Here is a 15,587-nt window from a genome sequence, read left to right as displayed (position 1 = left end):
CCCATCCAGACTCTCACCCACCCAGACTCTCACTCATCCAGACTCTCACCCCTCCATACTCTCACCCACCCAGACTCTCACTCATCCAGACTCTCACCCATCCAGACTCTCACCCATCCAGACTTTCACCCATCCAGACTCTCACCCAACCCCAGACTCTCACTCATCCAGACTCTCACCCATCCAGACTCTCACCCATCCAGACTTTCACCCATCCAGACTCTCACCCATCCAGACTCTCACCCATCCAGACTCTCACCCACCCAGACTCACCCCACCAGACTCTCACCCACCCAGACTCTCACCCATCCAGACTCTCACCCATCCAGACTCTCACCCATCCAGACTCTCACCCATCCAGGACTCTCACCCATCCAGACTCTCACCCACCCAGACTCACCCACCCAGACTCTCACCCATCCAGACTCTCACCCATCCAGACTCTCACCCATCCAGACTCTCACCCACCCAGACTCACCCACCCAGACTCTCACCCATCCAGACTCTCACCCATCCAGACTCTCACCCACCCAGACTCTCACCCATCCAGACCCTCACCCACCCAGACTCTCACCCATCCAGACTCTCACCCACCCAGACTCTCACTCATCCAGACTCTCACCCCTCCATACTCTCACCCACCCAGACTCTCACTCATCCAGACTCTCACCCATCCAGACTCTCACCCATCCAGACTTTCACCCATCCAGACTCTCACCCACCCAGACTCTCACTCATCCAGACCTCTCACCCATCCAGACTCTCACCCATCCAGACTTTCACCCATCCAGACTCTCACCCATCCAGACTCTCACCCATCAGACTCTCACCCACCCAGACTCACCCACCAGACTCTCACCCACCCAGACTCTCACCCATCCAGACTCTCACCCATCCAGACTCTCACCCATCCAGACTCTCACCCATCCAGACTCTCACCCATCCAGACTCTCACCACCCAGACTCACCACCCAGACTCTCACCCATCCAGACTCTCACCCATCCAGACTCTCACCCATCCAGACTCTCACCCACCAGACTCACCCACCCAGACTCTCACCCATCCAGACTCTCACCCATCCAGACTCTCACCCACCCAGACTCTCACCCATCCAGACTCTCACCCATCCAGACTCTCACCCATCCAGACTCACCCACCCAGACTCTCACCCACCCAGACTCTCACCCATCCAGACTCTCACCCATCCAGACACTCACCCATCCAGACTCTCACCCATCCAGACTCTCACCCATCCAGACTCTCACCCACCCAGACTCTCACCCATACAGACTCTCACCCGTTCAGGCCCTCACCTTTTGAGGCCCTCACCTGTTAAGGCCTCACCTGTTGAGGCCCTCACCCGTTGAGGCTGGCGTTTGAAGGATTTTGAACTCCGGCTCCGCACCTCCCGAGTTCTTAATCGAATGTTACGTACCATTTGTAAAATATACGTGTGGTTAATCATGTTTATTAATCATAACTCTCTCAAGCTTTAGGCACGCCCTACTGCGGGCATCTTCAGGCGTTGATTAGGTGAAGATGCTCGAAGTAGTGCGTGGTGAAAGCTTTCGAGAGAAATGCTAAAACACACACAGCCCAACATGGAAAATCCCACTTGGATTACAAGTGGCTATTGGAAGCCCACGGTGGCGAGATGCGAACTACCTCGCCTGATATGTAGGAAGTTGTGGGTTCATACCCGAACCTAACGCCTTTGATTTGGAGTTTGCATGTTCTCCCCGTGATCGCGTGGATTATTCTCCGGGTCTTCGGGTTTTTCCCTTCACATTTAGAATCAACGTGCGTTTAGGGTATTTGGCTGCTATACATTTCCACGTGATAAGCAAGCCGCTTCGTTGAGCTATCATTTGTGATAGCCGGGTCGCTCCTGGCAAAGAGCTACATTGCGGTGAGAACATCCAAAAATATATATATACAGGCGTCAGGGTTGGGATCGAACCTTCCAGGCAATGGCGAGATGTTCACTACAATGGAGTATGAATAAATATGAATGAATATGCGTGTGTGTGTTTTTACGTGTGCTTGGATGTCAGGAGCTGCATAAACACACGACGGACCAGACAGAGAAGGCACAAGTGAAGAGAGCCCTGGACGCTATGGAGGTACACAAATGGAGACACGCTCAGTTGGACTCGACGGGAATAAGATATGGCCTGGTGGTTTGGATCTCAGAGTGCTGAGCTGTTACTGCTGAGATCTTGGGTTTAAAATCAGACAGGATCTCAAGCGCAGCGAGTTTATGGTCTCGGTCAACAAAAACTACAATACCTGTTGCGTTTAATTTGTTTCAGCTCTTAATTGTCAGTTTGACTGTCGCGTGATCAACATTACCTTGAGTGGCAGAGCAGATGGGAAAGTGCCACCGCCTATTGTGTGGAACGGAGGTCAATTGAAGGGGTCTCAGAAGTAGTTCTTTGATGTCAACTTCCACCGTCCGTTGTCTAGTGCAAGGGGTTGTCTAATGCAAGGGGTTGTCTAGTGCAAGGGGTTGTCTAATGCAAGGGGTTGTCTAATGCAAGGGGTAGCCTTGCTCTGCGAGAGTTTACATTTGGTTCTTCATCTCACGGCGTGAAGCCAAGAGAACAATCGGGATACAATTGTGGATACATTTTTTTATTATTTTACCCGACTGAATCTCAGAATGCATTTAAGAGGGCCCTTTTCAATCTGTGGCCGATAATTTATTTGTTTCGATAATCGTTTTCCGTGTGTACTGTATGATTATATTTAATTCACCTATGCTATTGAATAATGTACAATTTTAATGTTGTCTGCAATTTATTTGCTGTAGATGTAAGATGCACGAGTACATTTAAATTAGTTATGCAAATTACATTTGCTCTTTTAAGACATTGAATTTGTACGTAGCATTTAATATTCACTATAAAGAGTATTTCGCATGCTACGAATGTGGTGATATGGCCTCGAGTTAAGCCTCTTGTTGGCTTGCAACTGTCGGTAAACTTTGCAGTTCAAGCAAACAAAAAACAAAAAACAAACGTGCAAATCTTTCACTAGAAATCAGCGCAGTCAGCCCCCTCCACGCATACACCACATTACGGATTCGTTGACTGTCATTAGATATACATTATAACTTCGCATATTGCATCTCGTCACGTAACCGACCTGACTAGTTAACCGCTCGCACCCATTGCAGTATTTGTATACGATATCGTGACTGTCGTTTTCTACAGATGTTCACAGTCCGACATTTTCACACGTGAAGTGGTGCTTGCTTCATCTTAGTCCAACACTTAATAGTAGGCTTTCGCGACCAATATTGTTCATAGTAGTCTTTTTTTTGGGTTAGATCACGTAAATATAAATGTAATCCCCACCTGATGAAGGATGCTTGTGTTGCGCCCGAAAAGTCGTGATTTAATTGAGTTGTTTTCACTTTATTTAAATTTTTTAATATATTTTTTTATTATTATTTTCACCTATGTGACTTTATCGAAAGAACCAAAGAGTAAATATAAATGTGTCGTTAAACCCGCCAACACCCGACACAGCCAATAGTAAGTTTCGGCACGTAAACAAAACATGTCCATTTCGCTGCTCGTTCAGCACACACCGGCGTGTTGAAGAGTAAACCCACAACATTTACAATTCAAGGACGACGATTCTCCAGCAATTACAACCAGCCTCGTCAGGCGACAGCCAGAGTTGTGGAGAAACCCTCCTGTGTCGGTATTTAATAGAGGGATACATGCGATGTCGTCACTTGTGCGAGGGGGGGGGGGAATTAATGTATTCATTAAATTACAATGGATATCTATTATTGGTTTGGTTCATCAGCGTAATGATGTACATTATGTTTGTACATTATGTATGTACATAATGTACACGGCAGAATGTACGTACATAATGTATTGGTTTGGTTAATCAACATAAAGAATATACGTACATAATGTACGTACATCCTGCCGTGTTTAAGTGCAAAAATCGCCTGTTCTTGTTGATCGCCATCAACGTATGGTGACCTGCATAGACGTGCAGTTAGACAGTGTTCTAGTATTACTTGATCTTGCCTACATTTGTTCACTGCACGTGCCAAGCAGAGGGAAGCATTTCCTCGCGTGTAAATCAGTCTGTTCTTTGTTTTTTGGCATAGATTGATGTAACTATCGTTTTTTTAGGTGTCCACATATCCGACCTTTTAATATTATCCACATTTCTTCACGCACCTTTTTTGTTTACAGACATAAGGTAGCAGTATATGTGCACGGACATTGTCATCTGATTCCAGTGCAGATCCCGTTACCCACATCGCCCTGCAGCCCGGTTACCCTTGAGTCATAACAATGATGATGATGATGAGGATCAAGTTAATTCGGCATTGGCTCCGTTCTCATCGTGCAAGGTTATCACGAGGGCGCGCTGTGTCTTAGAGGTGGATTTAATCCGCCAGTCGTGGGCGAGTGGCTCACAGAGCGAGCGGCTTGTGGAGAAATTCAACGGTGGTTCTATGAAAAAGCTCACACCCTGTCATAGTATTGTGGAATTTCCAAACCGGCTCAGGGCTGTGAACGGGAGATTAGCGCTGCCTCAGAGAGAATCAGTTTTGTATTTTGAGGTGACGTGTAATTGGGCGTAAGGTGGTATCACACCCCCACAACTAGCTATGGGGACAGTTGTTGTCAGTAGCATTTTTTTTGTCTTTTCCATTATTGACAATGCTGGACATCAGTGCTGTCACGAGCAATTTTGTTGGGTATTGCCATTGGATTTTAGGGATTGTATAACTTCGTTTATGGCCCGGTTTGGCTCTCTGCAATTGCCTGGTAAAAACTGAGCTGTAAAGTCTAGACTGTAGTAGAGTGTAGACTTTACAGCTTATCTATCACCGTGAAGTGAAATATTGCCTGCTTTTACGTGATATATTACTTAAGCACATTTATATCCATTATACATAATGTAGGGTCATGGTAAGTAGGGCATTGTACGACGTATGTAGGGCAAAGGGGAGAGAGTAGTGGCAAAGTGGCTTGAAGGTTTCACTATGAACCCAGCTGCCTTGGTTCAACCCCAGTCCATGGCTGACATCAGTGGCTAATGATTCCTGAATTTGTCCTGGGTTCTCGAGTTAAAATAAGAATAATTATCCCCCAATAATTATCACCCGATAATAATTATCCTCGAATAGTGAGGCAGGGTTATGGTGCGCACGCCCCCGAGGTCATTATTCCAGAGGCCATTCGCAAAAGGTTATATTGTCGCGATGATTTGTATAAAGCCCATGAATAATTCACGCTCGATTCTCACTTGCATGATTTGGAGCGTGAAAATTTATATCAATAGACGCATGCATAATTAGCGCATACTCATCATCGGGATATCTGTCTGGTATTTGAATCTCAGTTCCAAGGTTTTTCGACATACGTGTGGATATAATCATGAATTGGGTTTTTACTTGTGCATCGTATTTCAACAAATTCGGAGTGTAAATTCGGCAAAAGATAACGTGTCCACCTTGCTTGCTAGGAGAGGAACGCTCATAAAATACCGCGTTATTAGAATGACGTTGAAATGCTGACTTTGAAGTTGCCTCATTTATTGGGCGTCGAAAAGAGGGATGCATGGTTAGCTGTCAAATCCTGCCACCTGGTGGCTCAACGAGCCACATCAATGCACGGCGCACCACAAGCCGAAGCCCTCTGTCTGACCCCGGCCGTGACTGTGTGGCAACGTTGCAGGACCTGGCCATGTACTTGAACGAAGTGAAGAGGGACAATGAGACCCTCAAGCAGATCGTGGAGATTCAGCGAAGCTTCGACTCTTCCTTGAAGGTTGTTACCGCGACGACGACGACGATGATTATGATGATGTTGATTGCGACATAACCAACGTACACGTAAACTAAACTCAAAACTTTTTTTTTTATTTGACCAAGTAAAGCCCACTGAGCTATGTAGATATTTTTCAGGAGCGACCTGGCTTTCACAAACGATATCTCAACTAAAGTGGCTTATAATGTGGATGTTTTAAGCAGCCAAATACTCCAAACGCTCTAAACGCGTGTTTACAAACGCGGGGAAAAATCTACACGACCACGGGGAAAACATTCCAACTTCAAATTTACATGTGTCAGGGTTGGGATCTAACCCACGACCTACTAGGCGAGGTAGTTAACATCCAACGACCGTGGCACCCTTAAAATACTAATGCTTGCAGAGACAGTGTTGTCACCTTGCTGGCGCTGCATTATATTTCCGCGTGCAGGGCAAGGTTCATTAATTAAATGCAGGTGAGAGCAGTAGTTTACATTTTGTAGCTGGGATGGCCTCACGCGATGTTTCTTCAGATGTCGTGGATCAGGATGAGACCACCAATTTGCTAAATGTGTGAATCTGGTTTAATCACAGGTGGCTGCCTAGATTCAACCCAGCATCTCACGGCAGTGCCCTCTCAATATTTTACCACAACCGTGACGAGCTCCTTGAGCTTCCCCATCCACCTCCACATTCACCCCATGTACAGCCACGTTGGCAGTCCACTGCGGGAGGAGGGCCTCTTCACGCCGTGCGGCTAGTGGAGACTGTTTGACCATAACTTCGTCAGGCTGGTGCGGGTTGGTGAAGGCCCGGGGGGAGCATAGTCATGGGCACATATAAGTACAGTTCAATAACTGTACCGTATTTATTTTGTGACACCGGCCTCTGCTGTGCACCACAGATCCTCAGCTATAATACGTATTATGGATGGTGGTCACCCATCTGAGCACTCTCCAGGCAAAAACTCTGCTTAGCTTTCAGGAGATGATGACATTCAGCATGTTTTAGGTAATACTGGACATAGGGCAGCCACCTCTACCCTAACATCCGCACCTACGATTAGCACGGTTGGCTACGTATGGTGCGAAAGAAGTTCACCATACATACATCATTAATTTGGGGCATCTCTGTGTAGGCCACACTTAAGTATGTGTTACAGTTAATTGAAAGTGACTGATGATGATGTTTATAATAATGATGATGATGATTACGATGAAATCTGTTGGATCGTCGGTCTCTCGTTTGTGGTCTGGCGGTTTAAGGTGGATACTCTGTTGGATTACGGGAAGCCCAAGATGGATGGTGATCTCAAGGTGTTACAAGTGGGCAGGGCCAAACAGGAGAGGTGACTGTCGAGACCACTTTTACCTCGCTCGCAATTTGAATTCTGACATGCGCCATGATGTGTAAAGTTTTTTCATGTACCTACTTTGTCGCCCTTCCTCCGCACGTTGGATTAGCAAGGTGGGCTACGTTACGGTGCGAAAGAAGTTCAACGCACATATACACGTTACTTGAATTGTGTTTTTTCTTCGCGCGCCACGTAAAATCCACAGGTACGTCTTCCTGTTCGACAAGGCTGCCTTGATGTGCAAAAGGAAGGGCGATAACTTCGAGCTCAAACATTCCCTGGAGCTCGCCAGATACAAAATCACCAACGACCCGACCAGCAACAAAGATTCGCGAAAGGTACTGCGAGCTTGTAAAGGCCATGCGCGCCCCTACTCTCCACAGCGCACACCGCACTCAGATAAAAAAAACTTTTTCCCCACGAACCTTTTTCGTAGCGTCACTGCGGCGGGGGATGGCGTCGGAGACTCCCACCCCCCGCCGGCACTCCCTTGTGCTGAGCTGATTGTGTGCCTGTTTTGTGTTTTGCGTATTTTGCCACCTAGAGACAGAGCAAAGTGGTGAGTAAAGCACTGTTGCGATCCCACTCCGTGTGCATGGGCAAGCGCTGGGCCTGGCCGTGACGGCGTGAATTTCCGTAGTTCTTTGCCCGTCGGTCGATCGCACCGCCGCTTGGCCTGGACGTGGCGATTCGTCGGCATAGGGGCAGCGGCAAAAGCAAGCGAGCATAAAAACAACGCGCCGTAAATGCGATGCCGCTGCAGCATGATGCTTGTTCTGTTTGTTCTCGCGCTCCCCTACACGAGTTAAACGGCGGCCCCAAAGTCAGCTGCCTCAGCCGCCCATTAAGCTCGTCGCTGAGGAATTCGCGATGAGGACTTCCTCAGAATGTCAGACGAAGGCACAAAGGGAGAGATAATGGTCGTGGTTCAAAGACCCAAATTACTTGACTTCCTCGTGCCCTTGATTAACTAAGGCTCCAATGTCTGACCGTTGTGAGCAAGGGTTCTGTGAACGTTTGCGTAAACTCACGGCGATTAAAATTGGTGCACTCATGCGTTCGCCTGTCTCCGGCACGTGCACCAATTTTGTTCTCTGCGATGGCTAAGTCGTTGCTTTTTTCGTGCGATGCTCAGTGCTGGTCACCCAGGGTCAGCGCTTGCCTTTGGTTGTTTGCTCTAAAGGAAAAGATCAAGCAGAATATACACACAGCTCTTATGATGTAGATACATACCTCGGCCTTGTGACGTGGCTGTCCAAAGGGAGTTTTGAAGTTTCATTCGTAAGAAAAATACTTAAAATGACAGTCTGGAGCTCTGTAATAATGCTCCAGTGGCACCACGGCATTGACTTTGCATTCAACGGTATAGAAGAGACGTTATAATGATACTCTTTGGTTCTTTCGGTAAAGTCACGTAGATAGAAAAAAGTATGATAAAAATAAAGTGAATAAAATAAACCACGACGTTTCGATCGCAACACAAGTGGTCGTCATGAAAGTCCTTGAGGGCATTTTCTTACAAAAGAGGCCTGTTTCATCCAAGTTAAAAATCTGCTTCTTTGTATATCCACCATCTTCTATAATTTTTTTAAGCTTTGCTCGAAACGTCGTGGTATTTTGATTCACTTTATTATTATTTTTGTCTATCTACGTGACTTTAGCGAAAGAACCAAAGCATATGAATTCTTGCAGTCACGGAAGTTTTAAGTCAAAATTTAGACGTTATAATTGTTATAATAATGTCGTAGTACACTTGTCATTTGTGCCATTCTCATAGTGCAAGGCTATCGTGAAGATGCCATGTCTCAGAGGCGGGTATCGTCTGCCAGTACCAGACATGGTACTCGGCAGTTTTTCAAATTTGTTACATTGGGACCGTGCCGCTGGCACACGTTGTCTTTTATCCTGACAACGTCACAGGATCTTTAACTGTGAAGCAGAGACGGTGAACGTTCGTGGTTCATGCACCCGCAGTATTAACCAGGACGACGCCGGGCTCGAACCGCGGCCACAGCGATGCCACTGGGCTTGCTATGAATGCCACTCTTGAGGTCCCACTTGATGAAGCTTCAGGCTCATTGCGGGACAGCACTGGGAGGCACAGCCGAGGTATTGTACCCACAAACATAAGCGCTGTTCGTTGTTTTGGTTGCCTCCTTTAAGCACTCTGTTTGAAACTCTCACTGCACATTTTCTTCTCCTGTCATCCATTCAACCTGTGACCCGTATTGGTGGAAAGTAATTTCCAAGGAGAAATGATTTTCCCCCATTTTGTTACGAATGGCAGATCTATGGGGAAGGGGGAGTCCAAACGTGCATCACCCCCCCCTCCTCTGACATAGCACGGCCCAACCTGTTGAGGAATGTTTTGAACCTCAGGCCGTGTGCTCTAAATTTGGAGTCTTCTATTTTATGTGGTGGAGTTGGAATCCCTTCCCCTGTGGATCTACCAATCCTGCCATGACTTTTCTGACGATCCTTCCCTTTAAAACCAGCCAGCTTAGAAACTGTTTGTTCCACCTCTTGCGGTACGCCACGCAAAGTAAAGGTGTCAGCAGTCCTGAAACGGATGTGGAAATTCCACATTATTATGCCAAATGGCGTTTCTAACTTTAGCATAGCAACTTGTTGATTTATTACAATGTGGTACCTATTGTATCAACCCCAGAGGAATGATGATGATGGACTAAGTCGAACTCCAACCGGTATTTGGACTCACGGCCTTCTGATTGTGAGTTGAGGAATCCACCTACCATTGCACCACGTCCTCTTGCTACGAGAGGTGCCTGGGTGGCTCTGGGAGCAGAATTCTGGGTTCAGGCAATGCTTGAGAATTCTGCGGTTTGATGCCGGATTTCACTGCCTGTCATAAAAAAAGAACAGATCCTCTAGTAGAGTGAGTTGTGGGCCTCAGCCTTGTCACCAAGGACTGCGCAGACAGACCAGTGTCGTGATTCATCATAGATTTTAGTGTCAGATCGCTGTGTGAGTAAAATGTGTGTCGTAAAACCCCCTGCACCCGACATGTTCACTTAATAAAGCTGTCGCGTGATGAAAAACGTGGCCAATTTATTACTGCTTCAACGGTACCACCAATGTGTGTTTTTGGACAGCAAGCCAGAACATTGAGCGATTGTGTACGACGTTTCCCTGGTAGTTACAGACAGTTGCCTGATGGTGCCGGCTGCTGAAGCAGTAATAAATACGCACGGTTGCTTCACGTGACAACTTTATTAATTGTCTGTGTTGGGTGGAGGAGGGTTTACGACACACACCATTTAATTACGGATCGCAATGTTGGTCACGAAAGCCCATGCGTTAAAAAGACCAGTAACATGACATTTGTTTTCCCGCGTAAATTCCAGCTCTAAAAATAATAGCATCGCTTTGGCCGTCATGCGACAGGCACCCGTCTCATTGCGGGACAGCATGGAAGCATGCGCCGCCACAGTTTAAACCAGTGGTTCTTCACCGGCGTTGCACCCCTTTGGGTATCAATCTTAAATGTTTTCTTTATAATGTTAATAAATACGTAGGGTTTGATGAAACAAAGTAAGTTGTGCTTACGTGCCCCTGCTTAAGTTGTGTTTTGACGATTTACCTTCTGAAATAATATGGCCAGAAAGGGCATCTCGCATCTCCAGGTTAAGAACCACTGGTTTAAAATATAAAAATGCCACCGCTTTTAAGGGTTTTCCTGCAGAGGTCACGTGACACCTCACCACTTCGACTCAGGGGTCATACCGCTCGGCGAGATTTCCAAGTGGATTTTTCGTCGCGTGACGTGACTCTGGGATGAGCATGTGGGGGAATTAAAACACGGCAAAGGATTGAACTCTGTTCGTACCAATATCCCTTCTCTCACGTGTCCCCTGACTCTGTACTGCAGCGTCACGGCCGCCATCGCACGTCTTGAATCTTTGCCCGAATGTCCTCCTTGACCCTAGAACACGCATTCAACCTCGCCAGTAAGCTTTGCCTGCTGTGGTATAGTGCCCCCTCCTTGCCTGACAACCTGTTTGGAGACCTGGTGGCTTTTGTTCTAAAGTTGACTGGCATGATTGTGCATGGAGCATCCACACGTTAGGGGTCGCTGCTGCGGTGTCAATGTTTGCATCCTGCAGTTGCAACCCTGAGGTCTGCAGTTCGATCTCCCAGTGCGGCAATTGACCCAATGGGCGAGTTTCTTCAATTCTCTCTCCACCTCTGTCCACCCAGCAGTATAAACCCAATGGGCGAGTTTCTTCAATTCTCTCTCCGCCTCTGTCCACCCAGCAGTATAAACCCAATGGGCGAGTTTCTTCAATTCTCTCTCCGCCTTTGTCCACCCAGCAGTATAAACGGGTGTGTTCGTCGATCGGCAGGTCGCACGTGGTGGGGTAAAGTTTTGATATTGACATCTCTTCTAAGAGGTCTGGCCAGTGTGGTAGAGTTGGCCAATGACCTTCTAGAGGGGCTCTCTGGAGCGCCCTCCAGCGGGGACTCCCTTTCGCCAGCTGGTAGTGCGAGCAAGACATTGGCAGGGAAAGCGCCTTTAAGTGCACATCCACACACGTGGCGTGGATGTGGCCATGCGGTGCAAGTTAATTATCGGTCTGAACATGCTCCTGCGCCTTCCATTGCACTTGGCATATGTTTAAATATTTATTGGTAATTAAAGAAGACCATTAAATCGTATATAAATCTAAGGCTTCATTATCTCCTCATTACCCTGCAGCGTAATTACCCCATTATGCAAATAATTTGGAGAGGGGCCCAAGTACCATCCAACTGATAGTGCGGCATCACGGTGGTTTCCATGGATACCTGCCCTGCCCGTTTACGAAGTCACCTGGAATGCACCCAATCTCATCAGATGTAAGAAACTCAGCAGGTTTTGAGCCTGGGTACTGCTTGGGTGGGTAACCCCCATGCACAACAAGGTGTTACAGGATTCAGGGCTACGTGGCGGGCAGCATAGGGCAGTGTAGAAAAAAAATAGCACTCCCGTATTTCTACGCTCCAGCATTCACCAGACCATAATTAGCGGTGTGATTAAGTACGGTCAACCTTAACCCCCGTGACCCACACGACGTGGGGAGGCCGTCATCCGCAGTGGATTGACAAAGAGTTATGTATGTTATACATGCACATGTACCGGCACTGAGGGAGCAAAGTGAAGAGGAGTAGAGTGAGATGGGAGGGGAAGAGGTAGGCGGGGTGGGTGTGAGCCCGTGGAGGGTCTTGAAGACATTGAGTGTGTCGCTGTAGTTTTTTAAGGACTGCGTTTGGATCCAGTGAAGGGTTCGGAGTATTGGGGTGACTTGGTCATGTTTGCATGCGCGGGTGAGAATTATGGCGGATGTCCTCTTATGTCACTAAGGGGTGGAGAGCGGGTATGATATTGCTAAATCTGAGGATACTTATTGAGGACTAGGATCTACATTCAGAGTGTGCTAAATGCCTCGGCCGCTCAAAGCGGCTAAATTGCACATTTCATCTCGGCCATCCCTGCGGCCTTTTGCAGTTCAGACAAATTGGATCACAGTGATAGCTCCGGCTTGCAATTGGGCATTCGTCTGCCAGCGGGGGGCGATACTGCTCCGCGGTTGTTCCCAGTTAACTAATTTGTGGGCCATTCATGACTTTTATGTGCACTTTGGACCACAATGCCAGCACACGTGACTTTCCCTTTCAATCAAATATCGTGATGGGAGCTTGAACGTCCACCGTGAAGCAGTCGGTGTAATATCAACCAGGCTGGCCGCTAAGGCGTGAACCCGCAAAACCCTGCAGCGAGTGGTAAACGCGCTGCCGCTGGGCCGCTCGGCCCCTCGGCCATGTGACCGCCTGGGTTAAAGGTGAATGTGAATGGAGGCGTAGTGAAATCGTGTGGGGAGCGGTAGTGTAGCGGTTAGCGTGCTGCACTATGAACCCGGCGGCCTGGGTTCAATTCCCGCTAGCAGCCAAACACCATGGTGACGATTATCTAAAGTGGTCCTGGGCATCCCCTAGGTCGACTAAGCCTCAAATAAGTACCTGGTGAAGTGTGTAAACATCGCCACTGGGAAAACAAAGGTGGCCAGGCGTGGTATTCGCCACCAACCACCTCGTGTGCCGTGCCGGCCTTCATAGGTGCTCGCTAACAGCACTTGCCCCAACAGTATATTAAGACTATACGGGGGATCTTTGTTTCGTCTTTTAGTGAGAGGGTGTAGTTGCAGGAAGGCAGTTGACCATAGGGTCAATGTGGCAAAACACGAGGTGGAAAGCAATGACATCCGAGGAGTGCACACAAAGCATGCAATCACACTACAGTGAGACAGAAAATGGAACACACGGATCAGGGCAACAAATGGAGAGACTTCATTGAGACTTTATAGGCGCGCAACGGGCTGTGGGCAGGAGACATATCTCGAAGGGATGAAGGCCGATGGACGAAAATGATGACGGAATGGCAGCCAAAGAATGGAACACCCTCACACCCCACACGCCTTGAGACCCTAAAAACTGGCATTTAGTGATGTTTACCAGAGAAAAAAAAATCACTGAATTATTTTTAAAATATGGGAAGTGTCTAGATCCGACCGCTGACACGGGCTATCTCAACCAATCACACGAGCTGTCAGAAAAAAAGCAATGTGGAGTTACCGTAACGATGCAGATTTGTATCCCTTTGCTGAACAGCTCATGTAGTGTGTTTCAAATATAAACGCGCGTGCACGCTAGTGACACAATCTGGCAGTTGGCGGATGTCCTATGCTATTCCCGGAACTGTAGATGAATTCTAAAGTGATTTTGGTTGGAGCTAAACACAACCAAAAGGCACATTAGACGTAGAGTACATTCGGGTTCTTAAAATATCAATAATTGAATTAACTTTGCCCTTGCCAATAACATTTGATGCTTGGTTTTATGTTACGCAAGTTAGCCATTACTGGCACGGTTATAGACGTATAATCTTGGCTATTTCTTTTCAGAGATGGTGAATCCTTAGTGAATCTTTATGTCTTTAGTTATTCAATCATTTATTTTTTCCCCCCCTCTTTTAATTTCACGTCAATTAAGTCGATCAATTATGGGACCTCCTTTGCCGGTACCAAAATATGAGAATAGTTTTTCCCCTTTTTTCTGGCAACAAACAGGTGTTCAGATGTTAAAACACCAAACTGAAACCTTTTACAAGGAATCTTGTCTGCATTAACCACAATACTTGTGGTCAGAATGCAAACAAAAAACATACTCTGATAATATATGCATTGTCTTTGAAACTGATTGGGCCACACCAGAGTCAGTCTTAGACCAGATGACGGTCCTCCAGCTGGTCTGTGACGGTCTTCCAGGTGATCCGTGGTGGCTGTGGTGCAAACGCAGCTTAATGCTATTTCATTTACATTTTATTTAGGTAAGCTACCCTGATTAAACTTCCCTAACGCTGAGATCTAAATGCTACCCCCCCTACTACAAAAGAAAAACCTAAGAGTTGCTATATGTTAAAAAAAGTTTTTATGTTCCGATAATATTAATAATTTTGTATAACTGGTATTTAGAGGGACAAGTGAATGCGTGGGGGGCTGGGTGATCCGCAGGAAATTCGATCTCACACGTGGGCAAAGATGCACCAGCGGACGGACCGATTGCCAGTGAAAAACAGCATCAGTTTTGCCATTTCTTTCACAAATTTCATGCTTGCCCAATTGCATGTCCTCCAACAGACGAATGAATCTGCAAGTGTTGTTGTTTTATCAGGAACCCCCCCACCCTCCCCAACTTCGCCGCCCCCCACCATGGCGTGATTGTGCTGATTGCGCCGTTCTCTGTGTTTTCGTGCGCAAGTGGTCGCACAGCTTCTACCTCACCCCGCTCATGGCCGGCGAAGGATACCAGTTCTTCTGCAAAACCGAGGAGCTCAAGAGGAAGTGGACCAAGAACTTTGAGATGGCGCTGTGAGTGAACTTCTGGCTCTGTCTTGTTCTCGCAACTTAAACTCACTCGACTTCTAGCTCCCCATCTATTCACCTTATCAACACACCGGTCTGAAGCGCACGGAGCGATGACCTGCCGGCCATGTTACGCGACTGACTTTGTGCAGGCCTTGTTGCGTGGGGGTTGTCTTCCTGGCAGCTGATTGGCTAGTGCAGTTGGAGTGTTGATGTAATCCCGAGGCAACGGCTACCTATGGGGAGCGAATGTTGCGACCTCACGAGGACAGCTCGCATTTACTTCGACTTGTCATCCGTAACCTCTTCTGGCATTTACGATCGTACTACACGAGGCTGGATTTATGACAAATCTTGAGAGCATCTTGTGTTAGCAGACCCTGGGCGCTGCCCATGGGAGGTGAGTGCCACCCCCATTTTTTATCCGAGCAGGTGGTGGGGAGGGGGGGGGTGGGGGCAAGATTTGTCCGCAACGATTTCTGCGGTCGACAATTTGTGCGTTTTGTGATCATGTTTTTTTG

At 47.3% G+C, this 15,587-nt stretch overlaps 1 protein-coding gene across 7 annotated transcripts in view; it reads left to right on the top strand.

Moving 5' to 3' along the window:
• Positions 1–15,587, top strand: part of VAV2 (vav guanine nucleotide exchange factor 2) — a 221,975-nt gene that overhangs the window by 181,264 nt on the left and 25,124 nt on the right. For 5 of the 7 annotated variants that reach the window (XM_078878060.1, XM_078878059.1, XM_078878058.1 and 2 more), the window contains 6 exons: positions 2,056–2,124; positions 5,719–5,811; positions 7,059–7,141; positions 7,353–7,485; positions 7,692–7,706; positions 14,963–15,072. In XM_078878060.1, the coding sequence (XP_078734186.1) occupies positions 2,056–2,124; positions 5,719–5,811; positions 7,059–7,141; positions 7,353–7,485; positions 7,692–7,706; positions 14,963–15,072 (503 nt within the window). The remainder of the gene's footprint in view (positions 1–2,055; positions 2,125–5,718; positions 5,812–7,058; positions 7,142–7,352; positions 7,486–7,691; positions 7,707–14,962; positions 15,073–15,587) is intronic. The other 2 variants (XM_078878063.1, XM_078878057.1) reach the window with 1 other exon arrangement.

Source organism: Lampetra fluviatilis, chromosome 49, assembly GCF_964198595.1.
Source record: "Lampetra fluviatilis chromosome 49, kcLamFluv1.1, whole genome shotgun sequence".
In the NCBI taxonomy this organism is placed as follows: Eukaryota; Metazoa; Chordata; class Hyperoartia; order Petromyzontiformes; family Petromyzontidae; genus Lampetra; species Lampetra fluviatilis.
The sequence above is the reverse complement of the archived record's forward strand: the minus strand, read 5'-3'. Positions and strand labels throughout refer to the sequence as shown.